This window comes from Piliocolobus tephrosceles, chromosome 13, assembly GCF_002776525.5.
Source record: "Piliocolobus tephrosceles isolate RC106 chromosome 13, ASM277652v3, whole genome shotgun sequence".
NCBI lineage: Eukaryota > Metazoa > Chordata > Mammalia > Primates > Cercopithecidae > Piliocolobus > Piliocolobus tephrosceles.
In genome coordinates, this window is record NC_045446.1 from 92309406 (window position 1) to 92330021 (window position 20616).

At 41.9% G+C, this 20616-nt stretch overlaps 1 protein-coding gene across 2 annotated transcripts in view; it reads right to left on the reverse strand.

Moving 5' to 3' along the window:
- TMEM123 (transmembrane protein 123) overlaps positions 1 to 18210 on the reverse strand; it is a 64244-nt gene extending 46034 nt beyond the window's left edge. The window contains exons 1-2 of one of the 2 annotated variants that reach the window (XM_023208124.3): positions 17669 to 18210; positions 13946 to 14002 (exon numbers count right to left, since the gene is read on the reverse strand). In XM_023208124.3, the coding sequence (XP_023063892.2) occupies positions 13946 to 14002; positions 17669 to 17768 (157 nt within the window). In that variant the 5' untranslated portion in view covers positions 17769 to 18210. The remainder of the gene's footprint in view (positions 1 to 13945; positions 14003 to 17668) is intronic. The other variant, XM_023208125.2, reaches the window with a different exon arrangement.
- Positions 18211 to 20616: the final 2406 nt, after the last annotated feature.

The window sequence follows — 20616 nt, forward strand, 5'->3', positions numbered from 1 at the left end:
TCATTTTGAGTTGATTTTTCCATATGGAAATCATGTGGTCTGAGATAAGGGTGTTATTTCATTCTTCTGCATGTGGATAACCAGTCTTCCCAACATAATTCATTAAATAGACTGTCCTTTTCCATTGTGTATTCTTGCACCTTTGTCTGAAATCAACTGGCCATCTATATGTGATGGGAACTCTTAAAATCTACTCTCTTAACAATTTTGAAGTATACAACATATTGTGAACTACAGTCACCACAATATACAATAGCTTTGTGGTGGGAGTACTTTGAATAATTTTTAAAATATATATACTTTGCTGTATTTCCAGAATTTCTACAACGGGCTGGGCAGAGTGGCTCACACCTGTAATCCCAGCACATTGGAAGGCCAAGGCAGAAGGACTGCTTGAGCCCAGGAGTTTCAGACCAGCTTGGGCAACAAAGCGAGATTCCATCTTTATAAAAATAAATAAATAATAAATTTCCACAAGAACCTGTATTATCTTCATAATCAGAAAAAATAACAAAAAGACACAGACGAGCTAACAAAAAGACAACCCAATTTTAAAAAATGGCAAAGGACTTGGATAAACGTTTCTTCACAGAAAATACACAAATGACTGATAATCACATGAAAAAATGTTCAACATCATTAGTTACCAAGGAATTGCAAATCAAAAACACATCATGCCCACTAGGATAGATACAACCAAAAAACTGTACCGTAACAAGGACTGGTGACGATATGAAGAAAATAAAACCCTTATACACTGCTGGTATGTAAAATGGTATGGCTACTTTGGAAAACAGTTTGGCAGTTCATTAAACAAAGTTACCATATGACCTAGCAATTCTACTCCTAGGTATATTCACAATAAAAATGAAAATATATGTCCACACAAAAGGGTTTACACAAACATTCATAGAAGCATTATTCCTAATACCAAAAGGTGGAACCAACTCCAATGTCTATCAACAGATGAATGGATAAACCACATGTGACATACTCATACTGTGAATTGTGTGGCCATAAAAGAGAATGAAGTATGGAAATAAGACAGTCACGAAAGACTACATACTACATGACTCCGTATTACAGGACTCCATTCATATGAAAGTCCAGAATAGGAAAATGAAAGTAGATTTGTGGTTGCTTAGGACTGGTGGGGGCAAAAGCAGGGAGGATAAGGGGGTGATAAATAAAAAGCACGGGGTTTCTTTTTGAGGTGATGAAAATGTTCTAAAATTGACTGTGGTGATGGTTAACCATACCTGTGAATATACTAAAAATCACCGGACCGTACACTTGAAATGGGGTGTGTGATTATATAAATGTAATTATATTGTACGTGAATTACATCTCAGTGAAGATTTTTTTTTAAAACATGAAGTTTCCTTAACAAAAAGACAAAACAAAGAAACCAAAAGGCATTATGAAAATATTCTTGGTTTAACTCCTTATTTTTTATTTTACTTTATTTTAGTTTTTGAGATGGAGTTTCCCTCTACCACCCAGGCTGGAGTGCAGTGGCATGCTCTCAGCTCACTGCAGCTTCCACCTCCCAGGTTCAAGTGATTCTCCTGCCTCAGCCGTCCGAGTAGCTGGGACTACAGGCACACATCATCACACCTGGCTAATTTTTGCATTTTTAGTAGAGACAGGCTTTTGCCATGTTGGTCAGGCTGGTATCAAACTCCTGACCTCAAGTGATCTGCCTGCCACCGCCTCCCAAAGTGCTGGGATTACAGGCGTGAGCCACCGCGCCCAGCCTCAATTTAACTCCTTATGAAGAAGTGTAATTCAAAGCCAGGAAGACTGGTGCATGCATTACTAAGTAGATTTTAAACAAAATTATGTATATAAAAAATACAGGCCGGGCGCGGTGGCTCAAGCCTGTAATCCCAGCACTTTGGGAGGCCGAGATGGGTGGATCACGAGGTCAGGAGATCGAGACCATCCTGGCTAACATGGTGAAACCCCATCTCTACTAAAAAATACAAAAAACTAGCCGGGCGAGGTGGCGGGCGCCTGTAGTCCCAGCTACTCGGGAGGTTGAGGCAGGAGAATGGTGTAAACCTGGGAGGCGGAGCTTGCAGTGAGCTGAGATCCGGCCACTGCATTCCAGCCTGGGCGACAGCGAAACTCCGTCTCAAAAAAAAAAAAAAAATACAGACACGCAAAGAGATGAAGAGCCATGCAGTTAATGTTCAGTACCAATTATTGTTTAACTCTACTTACTGCTTAACTCAAAGTTTATTCCTAAGAACTTCATATATACATCTGGGAAAAATTATTCATGAGAAATCTCAGTGTTACTCAACATGATGGAGTAAGTCATCAATTTTAGTCTGAAAGAAGGAAGTCATGGGAATCCAGAGCAAGCAAGCCTGTCTGCTCTCTGTGAAAAAGGAGTATTTAATGCAAAAGAAAGACAATAAGAAAGAATGCCAAGTATTCAATGCCAATTGAGTTCATTCTGCTATTCACACTAGAATTTAGACTGAACACACTGTGAGCCAGACAACCTCATTATGGAAAGACAACAGGAACCCAGAGTTTGGTAGTTGATTTTTCTGACCTAGGTCTACTTTTTTTGGCCTATGTTTTATCTTCTACACCATCTTTTATTTTTCCAGCTTTTGAAAAGGAAAAAAAACAAGTATTAAAAAATGCCTCCAAGTTTTGTTTTCCTGTTAGTTTTGTTGCTGTTGTGTACTTCGTTTTTGGGATTTTTGCGTGCTTTTTCAGTTTGTGTACTTTCCCCCACTGTTTATCTCTTCTAATCCCCATTCATGACTTCCTCCACCTACTCACACCATCCCACAGGCAAATTCAGTATTTCCTGGGTTTTCCCAGAATTTACATGATAGGCTGGTTACTCAACCCAGTCCCATCTCTGTAACCCTCAAAATACAAAAATTAGCTGGGTGTGGTGGCACACACCAGTAATCCCAGCTACTCGGGAGGCTGAGGCAGGAGAATTGCTTGAACCCAGGAGGCAGAGGTTGCAGTGAGTTGAGATCGAGCCACTGTACTCCAACCTGGGTGACAGAATGAGACTCTTATCTCAAAACAAAAAAAATTTTTTTTTTTTACGTTTAAAATGTTAAATGTTCCCTTTTATAGTTCACATAGCAATAAAGTACAGCAGTAGTCCTTAATCTGAACTGCAAGCATTTAATTTGGGTCCTAATTACAACTTTAAGAATGGAGATACACTTCAGGAAAGAAAGCACTAGTGCAGTTCCAATTGATTACTGTATCTGCTGTCTTTAGAGTACAGGATGTATGAGAGTGCATAGTGGTTTAGAATCACTTTAGAATTGAAAAAGACCTAGAGACATTAACGAGAAATTAACAAGAATCTACATTCTAAGTTGTCAGAATCTACCTTTCTGGCCTCACGTGCTGGGCCTGCTGTTTTTGATGTCTCAAAATATAATTCTTTTACTGAAATATATGTTCCTCAGTCCTGTTTCAGGGCTTCTGCCTGGAATGTTCCTCCCCCTAGTATCTGAAGGGCTGGCTCCTTCCTGTCATGGAGGTCTCAGCTCAGATGATCCCACCTTAGAGAGGGCTTCCCTGACCAACCAATCTGCAGCCCTTCCTAGTCACTTTTTTCCACATTGCCCTCTTTATGCCTGGAGGTAGATAAGTGTTTTACCATGTTTATTTATTTATTTATTATTATTATTTTTTGAGACAAAGTCTTGCTCTGTCACCCAGGCTGGAGTACAGTGGCACAATCTTGGCTCACTGCAACCTCCGCCTCACAGGATCAAGTAATTCTCCAGCCTCAGCCTTCTGAGTAGCTGGGATTACAGGCACACGCCACCACACCCAGCTAATTTTTGTTATCTTCAGTAGAGATGGGGTTTCACCATGTTGGCCAGGCTGGTCTCACATTCCTGCCCTCAAGTGATCTGGCCTACCTCAGCCTCCCAGAGTGCTGGGATTACAGCCATGAGCCACCATGCCCAGTCTATTTATTTTTAATCACAATCCAAAATCATCATCTTTAATTGTTTACTTCCTTTTAGTCTATGTCTCTCCACCTGGATATTATCTTCATGAGAGCAGGAACTTATCCATCTTATTTACCACTTGTGCCTAAAACAGTGACTAGCAGAGTGGGCAGTCCAAACTAATAGCTGTTCACTGAGTAAGTTAGCTTAATATTGCATGACTTTCCTACATTTCATTCCTTTAAACGAAACTGAATGATGTTAAAAATTACCAGCAATGGGTTCCAACATGGCCAAATAGGAACAGCTCCAGTCTACAGCTCCCAGCATGAGCGACGAAGAAGATGGGTAGATTTCTGCATTTCCAACTGAGGTACCCGGTTCATCTCACTAGGGCTTGTCGGACAGTGGGTGCAGCCCACGGAGTGTGAGCCAAAGCAGGGCAGGGCATCACCTCACCAGGGAAACACAAGGGGTTGGGAAAATCCCCCATCCTAGCAAAGGGAAGCCGTGACAGACAATACCTGGAAAATCAGGACACTCCCACCCTAATACTGCACTTTTTCAATGGTCTTAGCAAACGGCACACCAGGAGATTACATCCCATGCCTGGCTTGGAGGGTCCCATGCCCACAGAGCCTCGCTCACTGCTAGCACAGCAGTCTGAGATTGAACTACAAGGTGACAGGGAGGCTGGGTGAGGGGCGTTCGCCAGTGCTGAGGCTTGAGTAGGTAAACAAAGCGGCCAGGAAGGTCGAACTGGGTGGAGCCCACCACAGCTAAAGGAGGCCTGCCTGCCTCTGTAGATTCCACCTCTGGGGGCAGGGCATAGCTGAACAAAAGGCAGCAGAAACTTCTGCAGACTTAAACGTCCCTGTCTGACAGCTTTAAGAGAGTAGTGGTTCTCCCAGTATGCAGTTTGAGATGTGAGAATGGACAGACTGCCTCAAGTGGGTCCCTGACCCCCAAGAAGCCTAACTGGGAGTCACCTACCAGCTGGGGCCGACTGACACCTCATACAGCCAGGTGCCCCTCTGAGACGAAGCTTCCAGAGGAAGGATCAGGCAGCAACATTTGCTATTCTGCAATATTTGCTGTTCTGCAGCCTCCACTGGTGACACCCAGGCAAACAGGGTCTGGAGTGGACCTCCAGCAAACTCCAACAGACCAATAGCTGAGGGTCCTGACTGTTAGAAGGAAAACTAAAAAACAGAAAGGACACCCACACCAAAACCCCATCTGTATGTCACCATCATCAAAGACAAAAGGTAGATAAAACCACAAAAATGGTGAGAAACCAGAGCAGAAAAGCTGAAACTTCTGAAAATTAGAGCGCCTCTTCTCCTCCAAAGGAACGCAGCTCCTCGCCAGCAACAGAACAAAGCTAGATGGAGAATGACTTTGACGAGTTGAGAGAAGGCGGCTTCAGATGATCAGCAATAACGAACTTCTCCAAGCTAAAGGAGGATGTTCGAACCCATCGTGAAGAAGCTAAAAACTGTGAAAAAGGATTAGACGAATGGCTAACTAGAATAAGCAGTGTAGAGAAGACCTTAAACGACCTGATGGAGCTGAAAACCATGGCACAAGAACTACATGACGCATGCACAAGCTTCAGTAGCTGATTCATCAAGTGGGAGAAAGGGTATCAGTGACTGAAGATCCAATGAATGAAATGAAACAAGATGAGAAGTTTAGGAAAAAAAGAGTAAAAAGAAAAACGAACAAAGCCTCCATGAAATATGACACTATGTGAAAAGACCAAATCTACGTTTTGTGTACCTGAAAGTGACGGGGAGCATGGAACCAAATTGGAAAACACTCTTCAGGATATTATCCAGGAGAACTTCCCCAACCTAGCAAGGCAGGCCAACATTCAAATTCAGGAAATACAGAAAACGCCACAAAGACACTCCTCGAGAAGAACAGCTTCAAGACACATAAGTGTCAGATTCACCAAAGTTGAAATGAAAGAAAAAATATTAAAGGCAGCCAGAGAGAAAGGTTGGGTTACCCACAAAGCAAAGCCCATCAGACTAACACCAGATCTCTCAGCAGAAACTCTACAAGCCAGAAGAAAGTGGGGACAAATATTCAACATTCTTAAAGAAAAGACTTCTCCACCCAGAATTTCATATCCAGCCAAACTAAGCTTCCTAAGTGAAGGAGAAATAAAATCCTGTACAGACAAGCAAATGCTGAGAGATTTTGTCACCACCAGGCCTGCCTTACAAGAGCTCCTGAAGGAAGCACTAAACACACAGAAAGGAACAACCGGTACTAGCCACTGCAAAAACATGCCAAGTTGTAAAGACCACCGTTGACAGGAAGAAACTGCATCAACTAACGGGCAAAATAACCAGCTAACATTATAATGACAGGAACAAATTCACATATAACAATACTACCCTTAAATGTAAACGGGCTAACTGCTCCAATAAAAAGACACAGTCAGCAAATTGGATAAAGAGTCTAGACCCATCAGTGTGCTGTATTCAGGAGACCCATCTCATGTGCAGAGACACACATAGGCTCAAAATAAACGGATGGAGGAAGATCTACCAAGCAAATGGAAAACAAAAAAAGGAGGGGTTGCAATCCTAGTCTCTGATACAACAGACTTTAAACCAACAAAGATCAAAACAGACAAAGGCCATTACATAATAGTAAAGGGATCAATTCAACAAAAGCTAACTATCCTGAATATATATGCATCCAATACAGGAGCACCCAGGTTCATAAAGCAAGTCCTTAGAGAACTACAAAGAGACTTAGACTCCCACACAATAATAATGGGAGACTTTAACACCCCATTGTCAACATTAGACAGATCAACGAGATAGAAAGTTAACAAGGATATCCAGGACTTGAACTCAGCTCTGTACAAAGTGGACCTAAGAGACATCTACAGAACTCTCCACCCCAAATAAACAAAATAGACGTTCTGCTCAGCACCACATCACACTTATTCCAAAATTGACCACATAGTTGGAAGTAAAGCACTCCTCAGCAAATGTAAAAGAACAGAAATTATTAACAGTCTCTCGGACCACAGTGCAATCAAACTAGAACTCAGGATTAAGAAACTCACTCAAAACTGCTCAACTACATGGAAACTGAACAACCTGCTCCTGAATGACTACTGGGTATATAACGAACTAAAGGCAGAAATAAAGGTGTTCTTTGAAACCAATGAGAACGAAGACACAACATACCAGAATCTCTGGGACACATTTAAAGCAGTGTGCAGAGGGAAATTTATAGCACTAAATACCCACAAGAGAAAGCAGAAAATATCTAAGATTGACACCCTAATATCACAATTAAAAGAACTAGAGAAGCAAGAGCAAACACATTCAAAAGCTAGCAGAAGGCAAGAAGTAACAAAGATCAGAGCAGAAATGAAGGAGAGAGAGACACAAAAAAACCCTTTAAAAAAAAAATCAATGAATTCAGGAGCTGGTTTTTTGAAAAGATAACAAAACTGACAGACCGCTAGCAAGACTAAGAAAGAAGAAAAGAGGGAAGAATCAAATAAATAGACGCAATAAAAAATGATAAAGGGGATATCACCACTGATCCCACAAAAATACAAACTACCATCAGAGAATACTATAAACACCTCTACACAGATCATCTAACTAGAAAATCTAGAAAAAATGGGTAAATTCCTGGACACATACACCCTCCCAAGACTACACCACGAAGAAGCTGAATCCTCGAATAGACCAATTATTGCCTCTGAAACTGAGGCAATAATTAACAGCCTACCAACCAAAAAGAGTCCAGGACCAGATGGATTCACAGCTGAATTCTACCAGAGGTACAAGGAGGAGCTGGTACCATTCCATCTGAAACTACTCCAATCAATAGAAAAAGAGGGAATCCTCCCTAACTGATTTTATGAGGCCAGCATCATCCTGATACCAAAGCCTGGCAAAGACACAACAAAAAAAGAGAATTTTAGACCAATATCCCTGATGAACATCGATGCAAAAATCCTCAATAAAATACTGGCAAACCGAATCCAGCAGCACATCAAAAAGCATATCCACCACAATCAAGTTGGCTTCATCCCTGGGATAAAAGGCTGGTTAAACATATGCAAATCAATAAACATAATACATCATATAAACAGAACCAACAACAAAAAAACACATTATCTGAATAGATGCAGAAAAGGCCTTTGACAAAATTCAACAGCGCTTCATGCTAAAAACTATTAATAAACTAGGTATTGATGGGACATATCTCAAAATAATAAGAGCTATTTATGACAAACCCACAGCCAATATCTTACTGAATGGGCAAAAACTGGAAGCATTCCCTTTGAAAACTGGCACAAGACAGGGAATCCCCTCTCTCACCACTCCTATTCAACATGGTGTTGGAAGTTCTAGTCAGGGCAATCAGGCAGGAGAAAGAAATAAAAGGTACTCAATTAGGAATAAAGAGGAAGTCAAATTGTCCCTGTTTGCAGATGACATGATTGTAATATTTAGAAAACCCCATTGTCTCAGCCCAAAATCTCCTTAAGCTAATAAGCAACTTCAGCAAAGTCTCAGGATACAACATCAATGTGCAAAAATCACAAGCATTCCTATACACCAATGACAGACAGAGAGCCAAATCATGACTGAACTCCCATTCACAATTGCTTCAAAGAGAATAAGATACCTAGGAATCCAACTTACAAGGGATGTGAAGGACCTCTTCAAGGAGAACTACAAACCAGTGCTCAACGAAATAAAAAATGACACAAACAAATGGAAGAACATTCCATGCTCATGGACAGGAAGGATCAATATCATGAAAATGGCCATACTGCCCAAGGTAATTTATAGATTCAATGCCATCCCCATCAAGCTACCAATGACTTTCTTCACAGAATTGGAAAAAACTACTTTCAAGTTCATATGGAACCTAAAAAGAGCCCACATTGCCAAGTCAATCCTAAGCCAAAAGGACAAAGCTGGAGGCATCATGGTACCTGAATTCAAACTATACTACAAGGCTACAGTAACCAAAACAGCATGCTACTGGTACCAAAACAGAGATATAGACCAACGGAACAGAACAGAGCCCTCAGAAATAATACCATACATCTACAACCATCTGATCTTTGACAAACCTGACAAAAACAAGAAATGGGGAAAGGAGTCCCTACTTAATAAATGGTGTGGGGAAAACTGGCTAGCCATAGGTAGAAAGCTGAAACTGGATCCCTTCCTTACACCTTATACAAAAAGTAATTCAAGATGGATTAAAGACTTAAATGTTAGACCTAAAACCATAAAACCCTAGAAGAAAACCTAGGCAATACCATTCAGGACATAGGCATGGGCAAGAACTTCATGACTAAAACACCAAAAGCAATGGCAACAAAAGCCAAAATTGACAAATGGGATCTAATTAAACTAAAGAGCTTCTGCACAGCAAAAGAAACTACCATCAGAGTGAACAGTCAACCTACAGAATGGGAGAAAATTTTTACAATCTACCCATCTGACAAAGGGCTAATATCCAGAATCTACAAAGAACTTCAATTTACAAGAAAAAACTCAAACAATCCCATCAAAAAGTGGGCAAAGGATATGAACAGACACTTCTCAAAAGACATTTATGCAACCAACAGACACATGAAAAAATGCTCATCATCACTGGCCATCAGAGAAATGCAAATCAAATCCACAATGAGATACCACCTCACACCAGTTAGAATGGCAATCATTAAAAAGTCAGGAAACAACAGGTGCTGGAGAGGATGTGGAGAAATAGGAACACTTTTACATTGTTGGTGGGACTATAAACTAGTTCAACCATTGTGGAAGACAGTGTGCGATTCCTCAAGGATCTACAACTAGAAATACCATTTGACCCAGCCATCCCATTACTAGGCATATACCCAAAGGATTATAAATCATGCTGCTACAAAGACACAGGCACATGTATGTTTATTGCGGCAGTGTTCACAACAGCAAAGACTTGGAACCAACCCAAATGTCCATCAGTGATAGACTGGATTAAGAAAATGTGGCCCATATACACCATGGAATACTATGTAGCTACAAAAAAGGATGAGTTCATGTCTTTTGCAGGGACATGGCTGAAGCTGGAAACCATCATTCTAAACAAATTATCCCAAGGACAGAAAACCAAATACCGCATGTTCTCACTCATAGGTGGAAACTGAACAGTAAGAAACTTGGACACAGGGTGAGGAACATCACACACCGGGGCCTGTCGTGGGGTGGGGGGAAGGGGGGAGGGATAGCATTAGGAGATATACCTAATGCAAATGATGCGTTAAAGGGTGCAGCACACCAACATGGCACATGTACATTTATGTAACAAATCTGCATGTTGTGCACATGTACCCTAGAACTTAAAGCATAAAAAAATTACCAGCAATTTTCAGATGCAATCTCAAAAACGAGTTGAAAACAATTAACTTTCTGAGAAGTTGAAGCAGTTATTTTAAATGTACTATGAATTCTTTAGTTAGAAAAATTCTTTCCTACATCAAATCTCTAGAGAAAAACCAGTATTGATATCTCTATGTCTCTCTGTGTATCTATCTATCACTATTTGTATCTATCACCATTTTTATCTATCAATCAATCAATCATCTGTATCACCATTTGTAACTAAAGCAACCTGTCAGGCCAACTGGTTCCTGTCTTTGATTGATTTCCAAACTCACAGAAAGTTTCCATCTAATATTCTTTTCATACATAAAACATTTTATCTAAAATAAATAGAAGAAGGTAGTGTGAAATATGGGATTATATACCTGATAAATTCTTTCCACTTCAGTGGGACTTTCATTGTTGCAATTGGGGGTAAAAATTGGAATACAGAATAAGCTGTTCCCAAATTTCTACGCTTTCTTCTGTAGAAATCTAAATGCAAGACAGGTCCAAATGCTCAAAATTGTGGTTAAAAGTTCAGTAGTGCAGAATTAGATTCAACAAAGGATAAAAGGAAAAGGTACCTAATAGTGTAATAAAATATTTTTAAAATAAGACCCTCTTACAACTACCCATCCCCTGCCATGTCTATGGAAAAAACTAACCCCACTAGAGTGGCCCAAATGACTATGCCAAGGATGAGTAACCAAACCAACAGCAATCATAATAGATGGAACATACATGATTAAGAGATAAACGATTTTGGAAAGGAGTTGGTGCAAGTTATGTCCAAGAAAAGAGCTTCAGATTGGATGATGGTAACCCAATCCTCTGAGATCCCTCTTCGTTGGAAAGCAATGCTAGGTGATCAAGGAGACAGCTGTATCCTGAATGATACTGAGCTGCTGTTCTAGTTACTGATGATATCTGCACTCCCATCTAGACCATGCCACATTTCCTTACATCCTTGCCCAAACCCACTATGAAAAATAATCTGGGCATGTGTCTTCCTTGCACTATAAAGTGTAAATTCATCCATCCAAAGAATCTAAAATATAAATACTCTGACTACAAATGAAATAACGGAAATTTTCTCTGTAAGATGAAAGTGTGTCAAACAAGTCCCTGCAGACAAGAATGTCAAAAGTATAGCTGTCTTCAAATAATGATTAGGGGACATAAAAAAGAACTGTTATATGTAACTTCATGGTACATTGGAAAGCAACCTCCATTCCTGTTGTTTGACTTTAAGTACCTATGTTACTGTATAAACAGAGAACAGCTGTAGTAATGGATAGGATTGGAGCACAAACCAGTACATATCTGCAAAATGTATATAATAGTGTTTTGACAAGGCAAGTCAGCAATTACAAAATATGTATTTCGTTCCACAATTGAGTTCAACCAACCAAAAATACACATATTCTGCATACCTACTATGCACCAGGCATAGAGTGAGATGTCAGAATGAATAAATCATAGATTTCACTCTCAAGGAACTTAGATGGAGACCAAAACAAGAGAAAAAAAGATTCTCTGAAACTCCAACGTGGTGAGTCCTATAAATGTGATACACACCCAACATTCTAAGTAGTACTGCAGGCAGTCTCCACTTTTTCCGAAAGTACATTCCTGGAATACACATCATAATGGAATTTGCCAAACATGCTGTTTTCCTAGTGAGAGGAAATACGGTGTCACAGAAAGTGCACTAAATAAATAGCACCAAATAAATTGGTAAACAGTAGGTTCAAAGAAACAAAGCTTCAACAATGGTATGTGTAACTAAACACAGTTAAGCATCCATCCTGTAAAAATACACAAACATGTTTCAAAAGTGTTTTCAAGATACAAAGAGGAATGCAACAGTTAGAAGTATAATACATTGTGCAAAAACATTTTTAATAGTTGTATTACCTGTTCTCCTTCTAGAAAAATTTGAGGCAATGCTTTTCTTCTCAAAAAATTTCCCTGTACTAGAAGGGGCATTTGAAATCATCCCACTGACTCTGGAGCTGCCCTCAAAGTATTGAGTTGATTTTTAATAATCATTCACAGTGAAAAGCACTTTTTAAAAGTAAGGCCATAACCCATTTCAGACAGTGTGATAAAGAGACACAGGTTTTAAAATACAACTGGGTTTCAAATCCTGAATGTGACACTTAGTGTCACGTGATCTTGGGCATTTCCTAACCACTCTTGAGTTTCAATTTCCCCATGTGTAAACCAGAAATGACATCTACCTCACCACGGTTAGATTAGTAAATGTATGAGGAGTGTCTTGTAAGTTGTAGGCATTCAATAAATGGTGTCTATTACTAATATTACTGTCTTTATGCTTCTTCTACCTCCTTTGTTTACCCGAGGTTAAAAGTTTAGTGCAGAATTAGATTCAATAAAGGACAAAAGGAAAAGGTACCTAAAAGTATAATCAAATTTTTTTTTAACTAAGATCCTCTCACAACTACCCAATGATAACCACTACTACATTTTGGAGTAATCCATCTAGACTTTTTTCCTCTCAATGAAAATGTTTCCTGTAGAATTACTAAAACTAGAATAAAAGTATGTCCTGAGTACGTACCACCAGACACCAGTCGAAAAGGCAGAGATAATGAAAGAAAGAACAGCAGTAAACCAAGAACATAAACTAAGTGAAACACTGGGATGCCCCACAGAAATAAAAACTCCAGCAAGTTGCAAAGCAGCATGAATGTACTTAGCACCACTGAGCTTTACACTGAAAAAAATGGTTATACATTTTATGTCATGTATATTTTGCCGCAAAATAAAAACAAAAAGCAAAACCCCCTAGAAGTTAAGGCTTGGTCCATTTTGTATTCTTAGAACCTAGAATGTGCTAGCTCGTTAGAGTCAATATTCTCTGAATAGAAGTAAACAAGTTAGTGACAGGATTGGTATACCTTTTTCTAGTTTCCAACTCAGTCAACTGTGAAGATTAAGGGTAGTGAGAAGATAACTTAAAAATTGTTTACAAGAAACATACCTTGATGATTTACTACTGATACTGATGACATCAGCCTGGTTCTTATATCTTTCCATGCTAGTGAACTCAGAGGCCCAAGGCTTTGTCCCAAACTAAAATCACAGGGTAAGGGCCTCATGAAGTGTTTGGGTTGAGTCTGCCTCATGAGTGAAATGTAAGTAGGGTCTCCTTAGAGTCAGCAGAGGTATATTAAGGCTGCCATGGCTGACTAGTTTAGAGTGATTTGTTTCATCAGCAAGACCTGCAGACTTCTGTACCGACATTTCATATCTACAGGCAAACTACAAAACCCCCGCATCTAAAAATGTGCTTCAAAAATTCGTAACATGAAATTCTGATACACTTTTTGTTTTAGAATTTATTCACATCTTTACAAGACTGAGAAAGACTAATCCAGCGAACTATCACTTACTGATGTCTACTATAGGGTACTAGGGCAGGTTATTGCGATTCATGGGTGAAGAACTCAGGGTTAAAACAGGTCAGGAATCAGCTTACGCCTACTTCCCTGGCTGTTATTACTTCATGTACCCTAGACAAATGAAAATTTGTTTTTTTAATCTTTTAAAACTCACCTGTTGAGTTAGCACTGGAGTTGTGTGGAGGCCCAGAATTCTCTACGTTTGCAGATGCTGTAAAAATAAAGAAATATCCTGTTATGAAAGAACATATAACTAAGAATACTGGCAATATGTGGTTTTCTGCCTAGGGGGAGTGGGGGTAGTGGTGTGGAGAGGGTAGATTATTCCACAGGAAGTTCTACTTTTGCCCCTGTTGTTATGAAACATATCTTGAAGCTGTCACGAAAAGGGACTGTATTATCAGGTTTTTCAAGATAAACATCTAGCAAACACTTACATAGTACTTACTATGTACCAGCAACTGAATGCAATAGCTTTGCCAAAATTCATTCACCCACACAATTGCGGACAGATGGACCAATTTCTGCCACCGACAGCTCTGCTCTTATGAGCGGAGTGGACCATTTCAGGAGAGGCCCTCTCTACTCACAGGCATCTCTAGGTCTTGCACCACCCCACCAACACCCCTAATTTCATACAATGGAGGGATAAAATAGGATTTTCTTATTTAACTGCAAGCCTTCTCAGTACAGTTTTAATTTTTAAATTAGTACCTTTAGATTTGGAAAACATGTCAGAGATTTCTATGTCCCAATTAAGCAACTTTTCAGAGTGCTTTATTCGTTTTGAGTCTTTGTCTAATGAAGATTAAATATGTATACCACATAGGAAAAGAGCAAGTGTATTATTGTGTCCTTTTCACAAAGATGAACTCTCCCCCACTTGAAAAAAAAAATCCTCAAAGTACAAAGAAAAGCAGTAACTTTGAAGGATTTATCTTTATTTCTTGGGCAAATTTCTTCTTTGTGAGAATTTCTTCTTCTTGATGGGACTATCATCTATTTATCACAAAAGAATACAATGTAAGATTAACTTGAAAAAGATCAACGTCAATAGACTATGTAGATGTATTTAGCAGCAGATAGCAAATAATTGCCAACATTATTAGGTGCTTACCACAAGCCAGGGTTATGTGCATTAGCTCATCTAACCCTCTCAACAATTCTTAGACAGGAGTATTGTTTTGCAGACAAGAACTGAGGCCCAGAGAAGGCCACCCAGATAGAAAGTGGCAGAGACTGGAATTGGACCAGACTGTTTGATTCCTAAGCCTGCAGATATGAGTGCCAAAATGGAACTACTGATTTTCTACTCGAAATCTGCTCCTCCCCCAACCTTCCCAATTGTTGCATTACCAGCTGCTCAACCCCAAAAGCAAGAGGTCATCCTTTGATTCTTCTCTCTTCTTCATCCCACCCTCCAATCCATTGGCAAGTGATTAGTCCCAAACCCCAACAGATCTAGAATCCACCCTTTTATCTCCATTGCCACTCACCATCATCTTTTGGCTGGGCTACCACAAACACCTGTTTTTGCTTCCCTGCTATTGTCACTCTTATGCTATGATTTCTTAATTTCTTGGCAACTTATTTGAACCCTTGAATACAGCCATTTTCAAGCCACCTCAATCCTTGCACTTTTCAGTTACAAGTCAAAAGAGTCCTTTCTTTCCACAAAGATTGTTCAAGGTGGGTTTCTGTCACTTGCCACTAAGAGTAATGACTAATTGCCTCCCCTCCCATCCTGTTAATGTCATTCTTCGGAATACAATAAATCCTGTTCACTGATTTGCAAACGTGCTCAAAGTCTCCCTCCTCCAACTGATATTTATAAAGCTATGCAGCAGACTGTTAAGAGTATTTTAAAAGCAGAATTTCAATAATGTTTTTATCTTCTCCCACAATATTCTAGGCAATGGTAGTACTGTGGAATACAAGCATTATTTACTTCAAGAGCCATCATCAACTAATGTGGCTTAGTGGTGAAATGGTTAATTGAAAATTTGGATTCTGATCTGAAACCAAACATGTATTAATTGTTTTACTTGCCAAAAATTAGCTTATCTATAAAATGGGGACAATACTGTGAGGATCCAATGGGATGATTTACGGACCTAAATTAGTATAGCGTGGGATGCAAAGAAAATGTATCCAGTAAAAATCAGCCATATGAGTTTTAGTATGATTGCTAAAAATCACTATACTCCGTAATGACATTGTATACAGATTACAGTATATATGAAGATTTGGATTAACAGTTACTAGCTTTTTTGAGAAATCTTCTATTGTTACCTTTTAGTCTAGTTGCAAGGTGACATCATAGTCTGTAGAAACAGATTCTACCTCTGGCTGGTTATACTAGTTTATGAATTCAGGGCTCTCCTACTACAGAGCATTTTAAGTTTTCCAAATGGGACTAACCTCTAGTAAGACATTAAGTAATAAACAGAACAAACAGTGAGTGTTAAAATAGGGGGAAAAAAAATCTGTGTTATGAGGGCAAAAGAAAGAAAAGCATGGTCACTCACAATTTCTCTAACCGGTAATTCATTGAAGAAACAGTAAGGTTTATCTTCACAAACACAGCAACAAATTTTTAAAAATGGAGAACTCACCTCATGAAATAATTGGTATAAAATTAGGACCAAGATGTGATTTTACCACTTTTTTCTTAAATGATCTCAAAATTAGGTCTGCGAAGCCAGTTTGTCACATGCACAATTAAGCAAACAAAAAAACTTCAGCAAAACGAAGAAAAATTGTTAATTCACCCAGATCATTCCAGAAAAAGCAAGTGTTGTGCCTGAACCTTCCAGATTTACAAATTGCCTCCTTTTTCTCTTGCTGGATAAAACGAATCTAAGGCTAAATATACACTGGATGGGCAGAATTCAAAACCATGAAAACCTTGGTTCACTGAAAGTTAACTTATCCTAGTTTACTGACCATTACGTAGGGACCTGACTTCTGTAACAGTTGACCAAGGAGAACAGTATTTACACAGCAAATCCCAACTTCCTGGTTTCATCCAAAAAGGGCTGTTTAAAGTCTCCAAAGGGCCAAAGGCCTAAAAGGAAACAAATTCCGCCCTACACAGAAAAGCAATGTCAACATCATCCTGTTACGACCTTACTAGCGACGACGCGGGCCACCGGCGACCGTGCAGCTGTGCCCTTAACGCTGCGCAGCTGCCGCGCGCCGTGGCCGGGTGTTTATGGCACACGAGGGGTGGAGAGCGCCCCGCCAAGGGGGCAGCCGCCTCAACTGCAGCGAGGGCGGGGCGCGCTCCCCAAAGGCTCCCAGCTAGCTCCAAGAGCTCCGAAGTCTAACTTCGAGCGTCAGGGGGACCTTAAGACTGTAAGTCATCTGGATAATGCTGCATAATATTAGACGATGAAATGCCGGGGAAACGCTTGAAAAGCTACCCAACTAACTGGGAGACGTTTCCGCGGGCCTCGGTAGACATATTTTTCAACTCAGCTAATCTTGTTTACAAACGGAAGCCTTAGATAAACTCTAACCTGAAACCTTAGATAAACTCTAACCTGGGCAAACATTAACTTCAGGGAAAGGCTGTAAAAACCAACTTGCGGTAAACTCAACAGGTTATGCGCACCCGTCCCGGCCTGAGACCGCCACTTCCAAAAAGCGAGAGGGGAAGCACCAGGCAATTTCCTCAGCAGGCGGCCCCGGGGCCAGCGGGTGACTGGTCCAAGCCTCAGTTTCCCCCCACCCTGCCCGGTCACCTCCGGGTCCGCCTCGAGCGTTCGACCGGAGACGCGCGGAACTTTCTGTACCAGAGTCCAACTTGGGAACCCAAGCCTCGGCAGCGCGCTGCGTCCCACGAACGGGGCTGGTGATCCCCGCGGCCACTTACCCGGCATGGGTGCGCTTTCTTGGGCGGCCCCCAGCAGCGCTAGCACCTGCAGCGTTCCCAGGAGCAGCGCGGCCCAGGCACCTCGCGCGCCGAGTCCCATTGTTCCAAGGGCAGGATGCGGCGGCCTCGTGGGTTCCCAGCCGAGGTGGCGGCGGCGAGAGCGGCTCCTCTGCGCAGCCGGCGCCGGCTCCGCTTCCCCTTCGGCAGCTCACGTCTCCCCCTCCCGCCACTTGCCCCCCGAATGACCAAATAGGGCGCAGGAGCGGGACCTGGAGGGGGCGTCGCGTGCGCAGCGGGGGCGGCGGCGCCGGGCTGGGTGGCGCGGGGGCGGGCTCGGGGTTCTGGGCGTGGCGACTCGGCTCCCGGCCTCCCTCGCAGGCCCGCGCCTGGGAACCCCTGAAGCCGCGAGCCGTTTCCTTTCTCTTCGGAAATGGCAGTTTTGTTGTCCTGGATGAAGGCGAGCGCCGCTGCCTCTCCGAATGCGGAGCACGCCGGCTTCGCGGTGCCCGGAAGGAAGTCTTTGAAGAGTAGTTTTGCGGGCAGGGAGGAGACAGGGGTGCGTGCGACTCAAAGTGAGAGGGAGGAGTTGCAGGGCAAGGGCGGGAGTAGGGGGAGGTTCTGGAGAGGAACTTGAGGGGATGGGATTCACTCTAAGGAGTCCTGGGTGGTTTGGAGCTTTCCCCTCGCGTGACCCAGCCGAAGGGGGAAGTGCAGAAAAACAGCTCGGCAGATTCGTTGCTTAAATTCAAACGTAAAACACCTACGAGCTCCTTATCCCAGGTGTACCTCATCTTCTCCACCGGTTCCCTGTATCTCTGAATAAGACACGAGATTAGTGGAGTGGGCAGGTGGGGGCGCGCGCAGGAGTTGGTAGCAACTCTCACTGAAATACAGTAGAGTCATTGAAAGCGGGGGTATGCATTAATCCAACCAGCTTCTCTCCTTGGGCCCTGCTGTCCCACTTCGGATGAAATGGCCAGTTTTGAACAGTTTTTGGCTGAGTTCCTCTTAAATCCTTGGTGCAAATGCTAATCACTTGTCGTGACTTGAAGTGCTTGTAAAGTCTGCGTTTTCATTGTGCTCAGAACTCTGAAGTGACAGGTAGCGACCTGTGGCTGATGCATGAGAATAACAAAGGCTGAGTCCTGGCTTGGGTGGGAACCCTCAGCTGAAGTAGAAGACTGAAGGATGCCAGGGAACCTAAAATCACAGTGAATTCCCACCTGTAAAGGTCTTAATGTTGCAGATCTTTGGCACCTGAGCCAGTTTTCATCTCATAAAGGCCACATTGCAGTTAAGTTCTCAAAACTTATGAGAAGTAGAACTTTCTCGTGTCAGGCAAATCCATCATTACCTAGGTCTGACTGGTCATAGAGATTAACTGAGACAATCTGTCCTAAATTTACAGACTTCCATCTGTGAATTCAATCAGCAAACCTGCAAATGTTTCCCCAGCATCTATCATGGACAAAAAGGAGGCACTGCATATTTCGGTTTTGGTTACTGTATTTAACTGGGGAATCTGGTTTAGGAATAAACCGTTCTGGTGACTACTCCAGTATCCAAGCATTTCACAATCTAGGCCCAACCTGTCTTTCCAGCCTTGGTTTTGTTGCCCATGGAGAAGGGTGCTTTCTGGTTCCTGGCATTTGCATACATTGTTCTTTCCTTCTGGAATGCTTTCCTCTATTCTCTTCACCAACCCACACCTAATACTTCCTTTAAGGCTCAGTGTACTTATAGCCTGGGAATCTGGGGTGAAATCAGAGGTCTGGATGATTATATCCCCACCACATTCAAGTGTTGAAACCTAATCCTCAAGGTGATGATAATAATATGTGGGACGTGGGCGGGCGTAGTGGCTCGCACCTGTAATCCCAGCACTTTGAGAAGCTGAGAAGGGTAGATCGTTTGAGGTGAGGAGTTGAAGGCCAGCTTGACCAACATGGTGAAACCCCGCCTCTAGTAAAAATACAAAAGATTAGCTGGGCCTGGTGGCACATGGCTGTAATCCCAGCTACTTGGGAGGCTGAGGCACGAGAATCGCTTGAACCCAGGAGGTGGAGGTTGCAGTAAGCCGAGATCATGCCGCTGCGCTCCAGCCTGGGAGACAGAGTGAAACTTGTCTCAAGAAAAAAAAAAAAAGAAGATATGAGGCTTTTGGGAGGTGATTTGGTTGCTAATGAATGGGATTAATGCCCTTATAAAGGAGGCCAGAGGGAACCTGTTTCACCCTTCTGCCCTGTGAGGGCACAGCAGGAAGATGTCATCTATGAGGCAGAGGGCCCTCACCAGACACCAAATCTATTGATGCCTTGCTCTCTCAACTTCCCAGCCTCCAGAACTGGGGCAAATAGATTTCTATTGTTTATAAATTTGTTTATAAAGTATCCCATTCAAGGTATTTGTGTTATAGCAGCAGAAACGGACTAAGTGTGGAAAACAACATATTTACTTGGACAGTTTTTCCTGGAGACTGACCTGTTGGAGACACCATCAGATCTCTGCTATCTGATTGCCACACCACAGTGAGTGGGTGTGCCCAGCTTTGCTTTGATACTGACAGCTCAGTACTGTGGGTTGCCCATGTTTTTTCTAGTCTGAGGAGAGGGGAAGAGCAAGGAACTGTGTGGCCTTCCTGCTCTCTTGGAAACTCTATTGGGACAACTAGCCTCCCAAGGACGTTGTAGCCCCAGTTGTGCCTCAGGTTCAGCCCCCATCACTGTACCAACATTTTACTTTGGTGATGTGAAAAGTTAAAAGAACAGCATGGGCAGCCCTTGGCCATTTAGGTCTCTCCTCCTTTCCATCCTCATGTCTGGATCCCTCTCTGTAACCTCACCAGACCATTCGAAGTTTTCCAGATATACTGGGGCCTTCCATGCTGCTGTGTTCTTGCTTCTGTTCTTCCCTTTGCTCAAGATGCCCTCTAACCTTTTCTTTTGGGT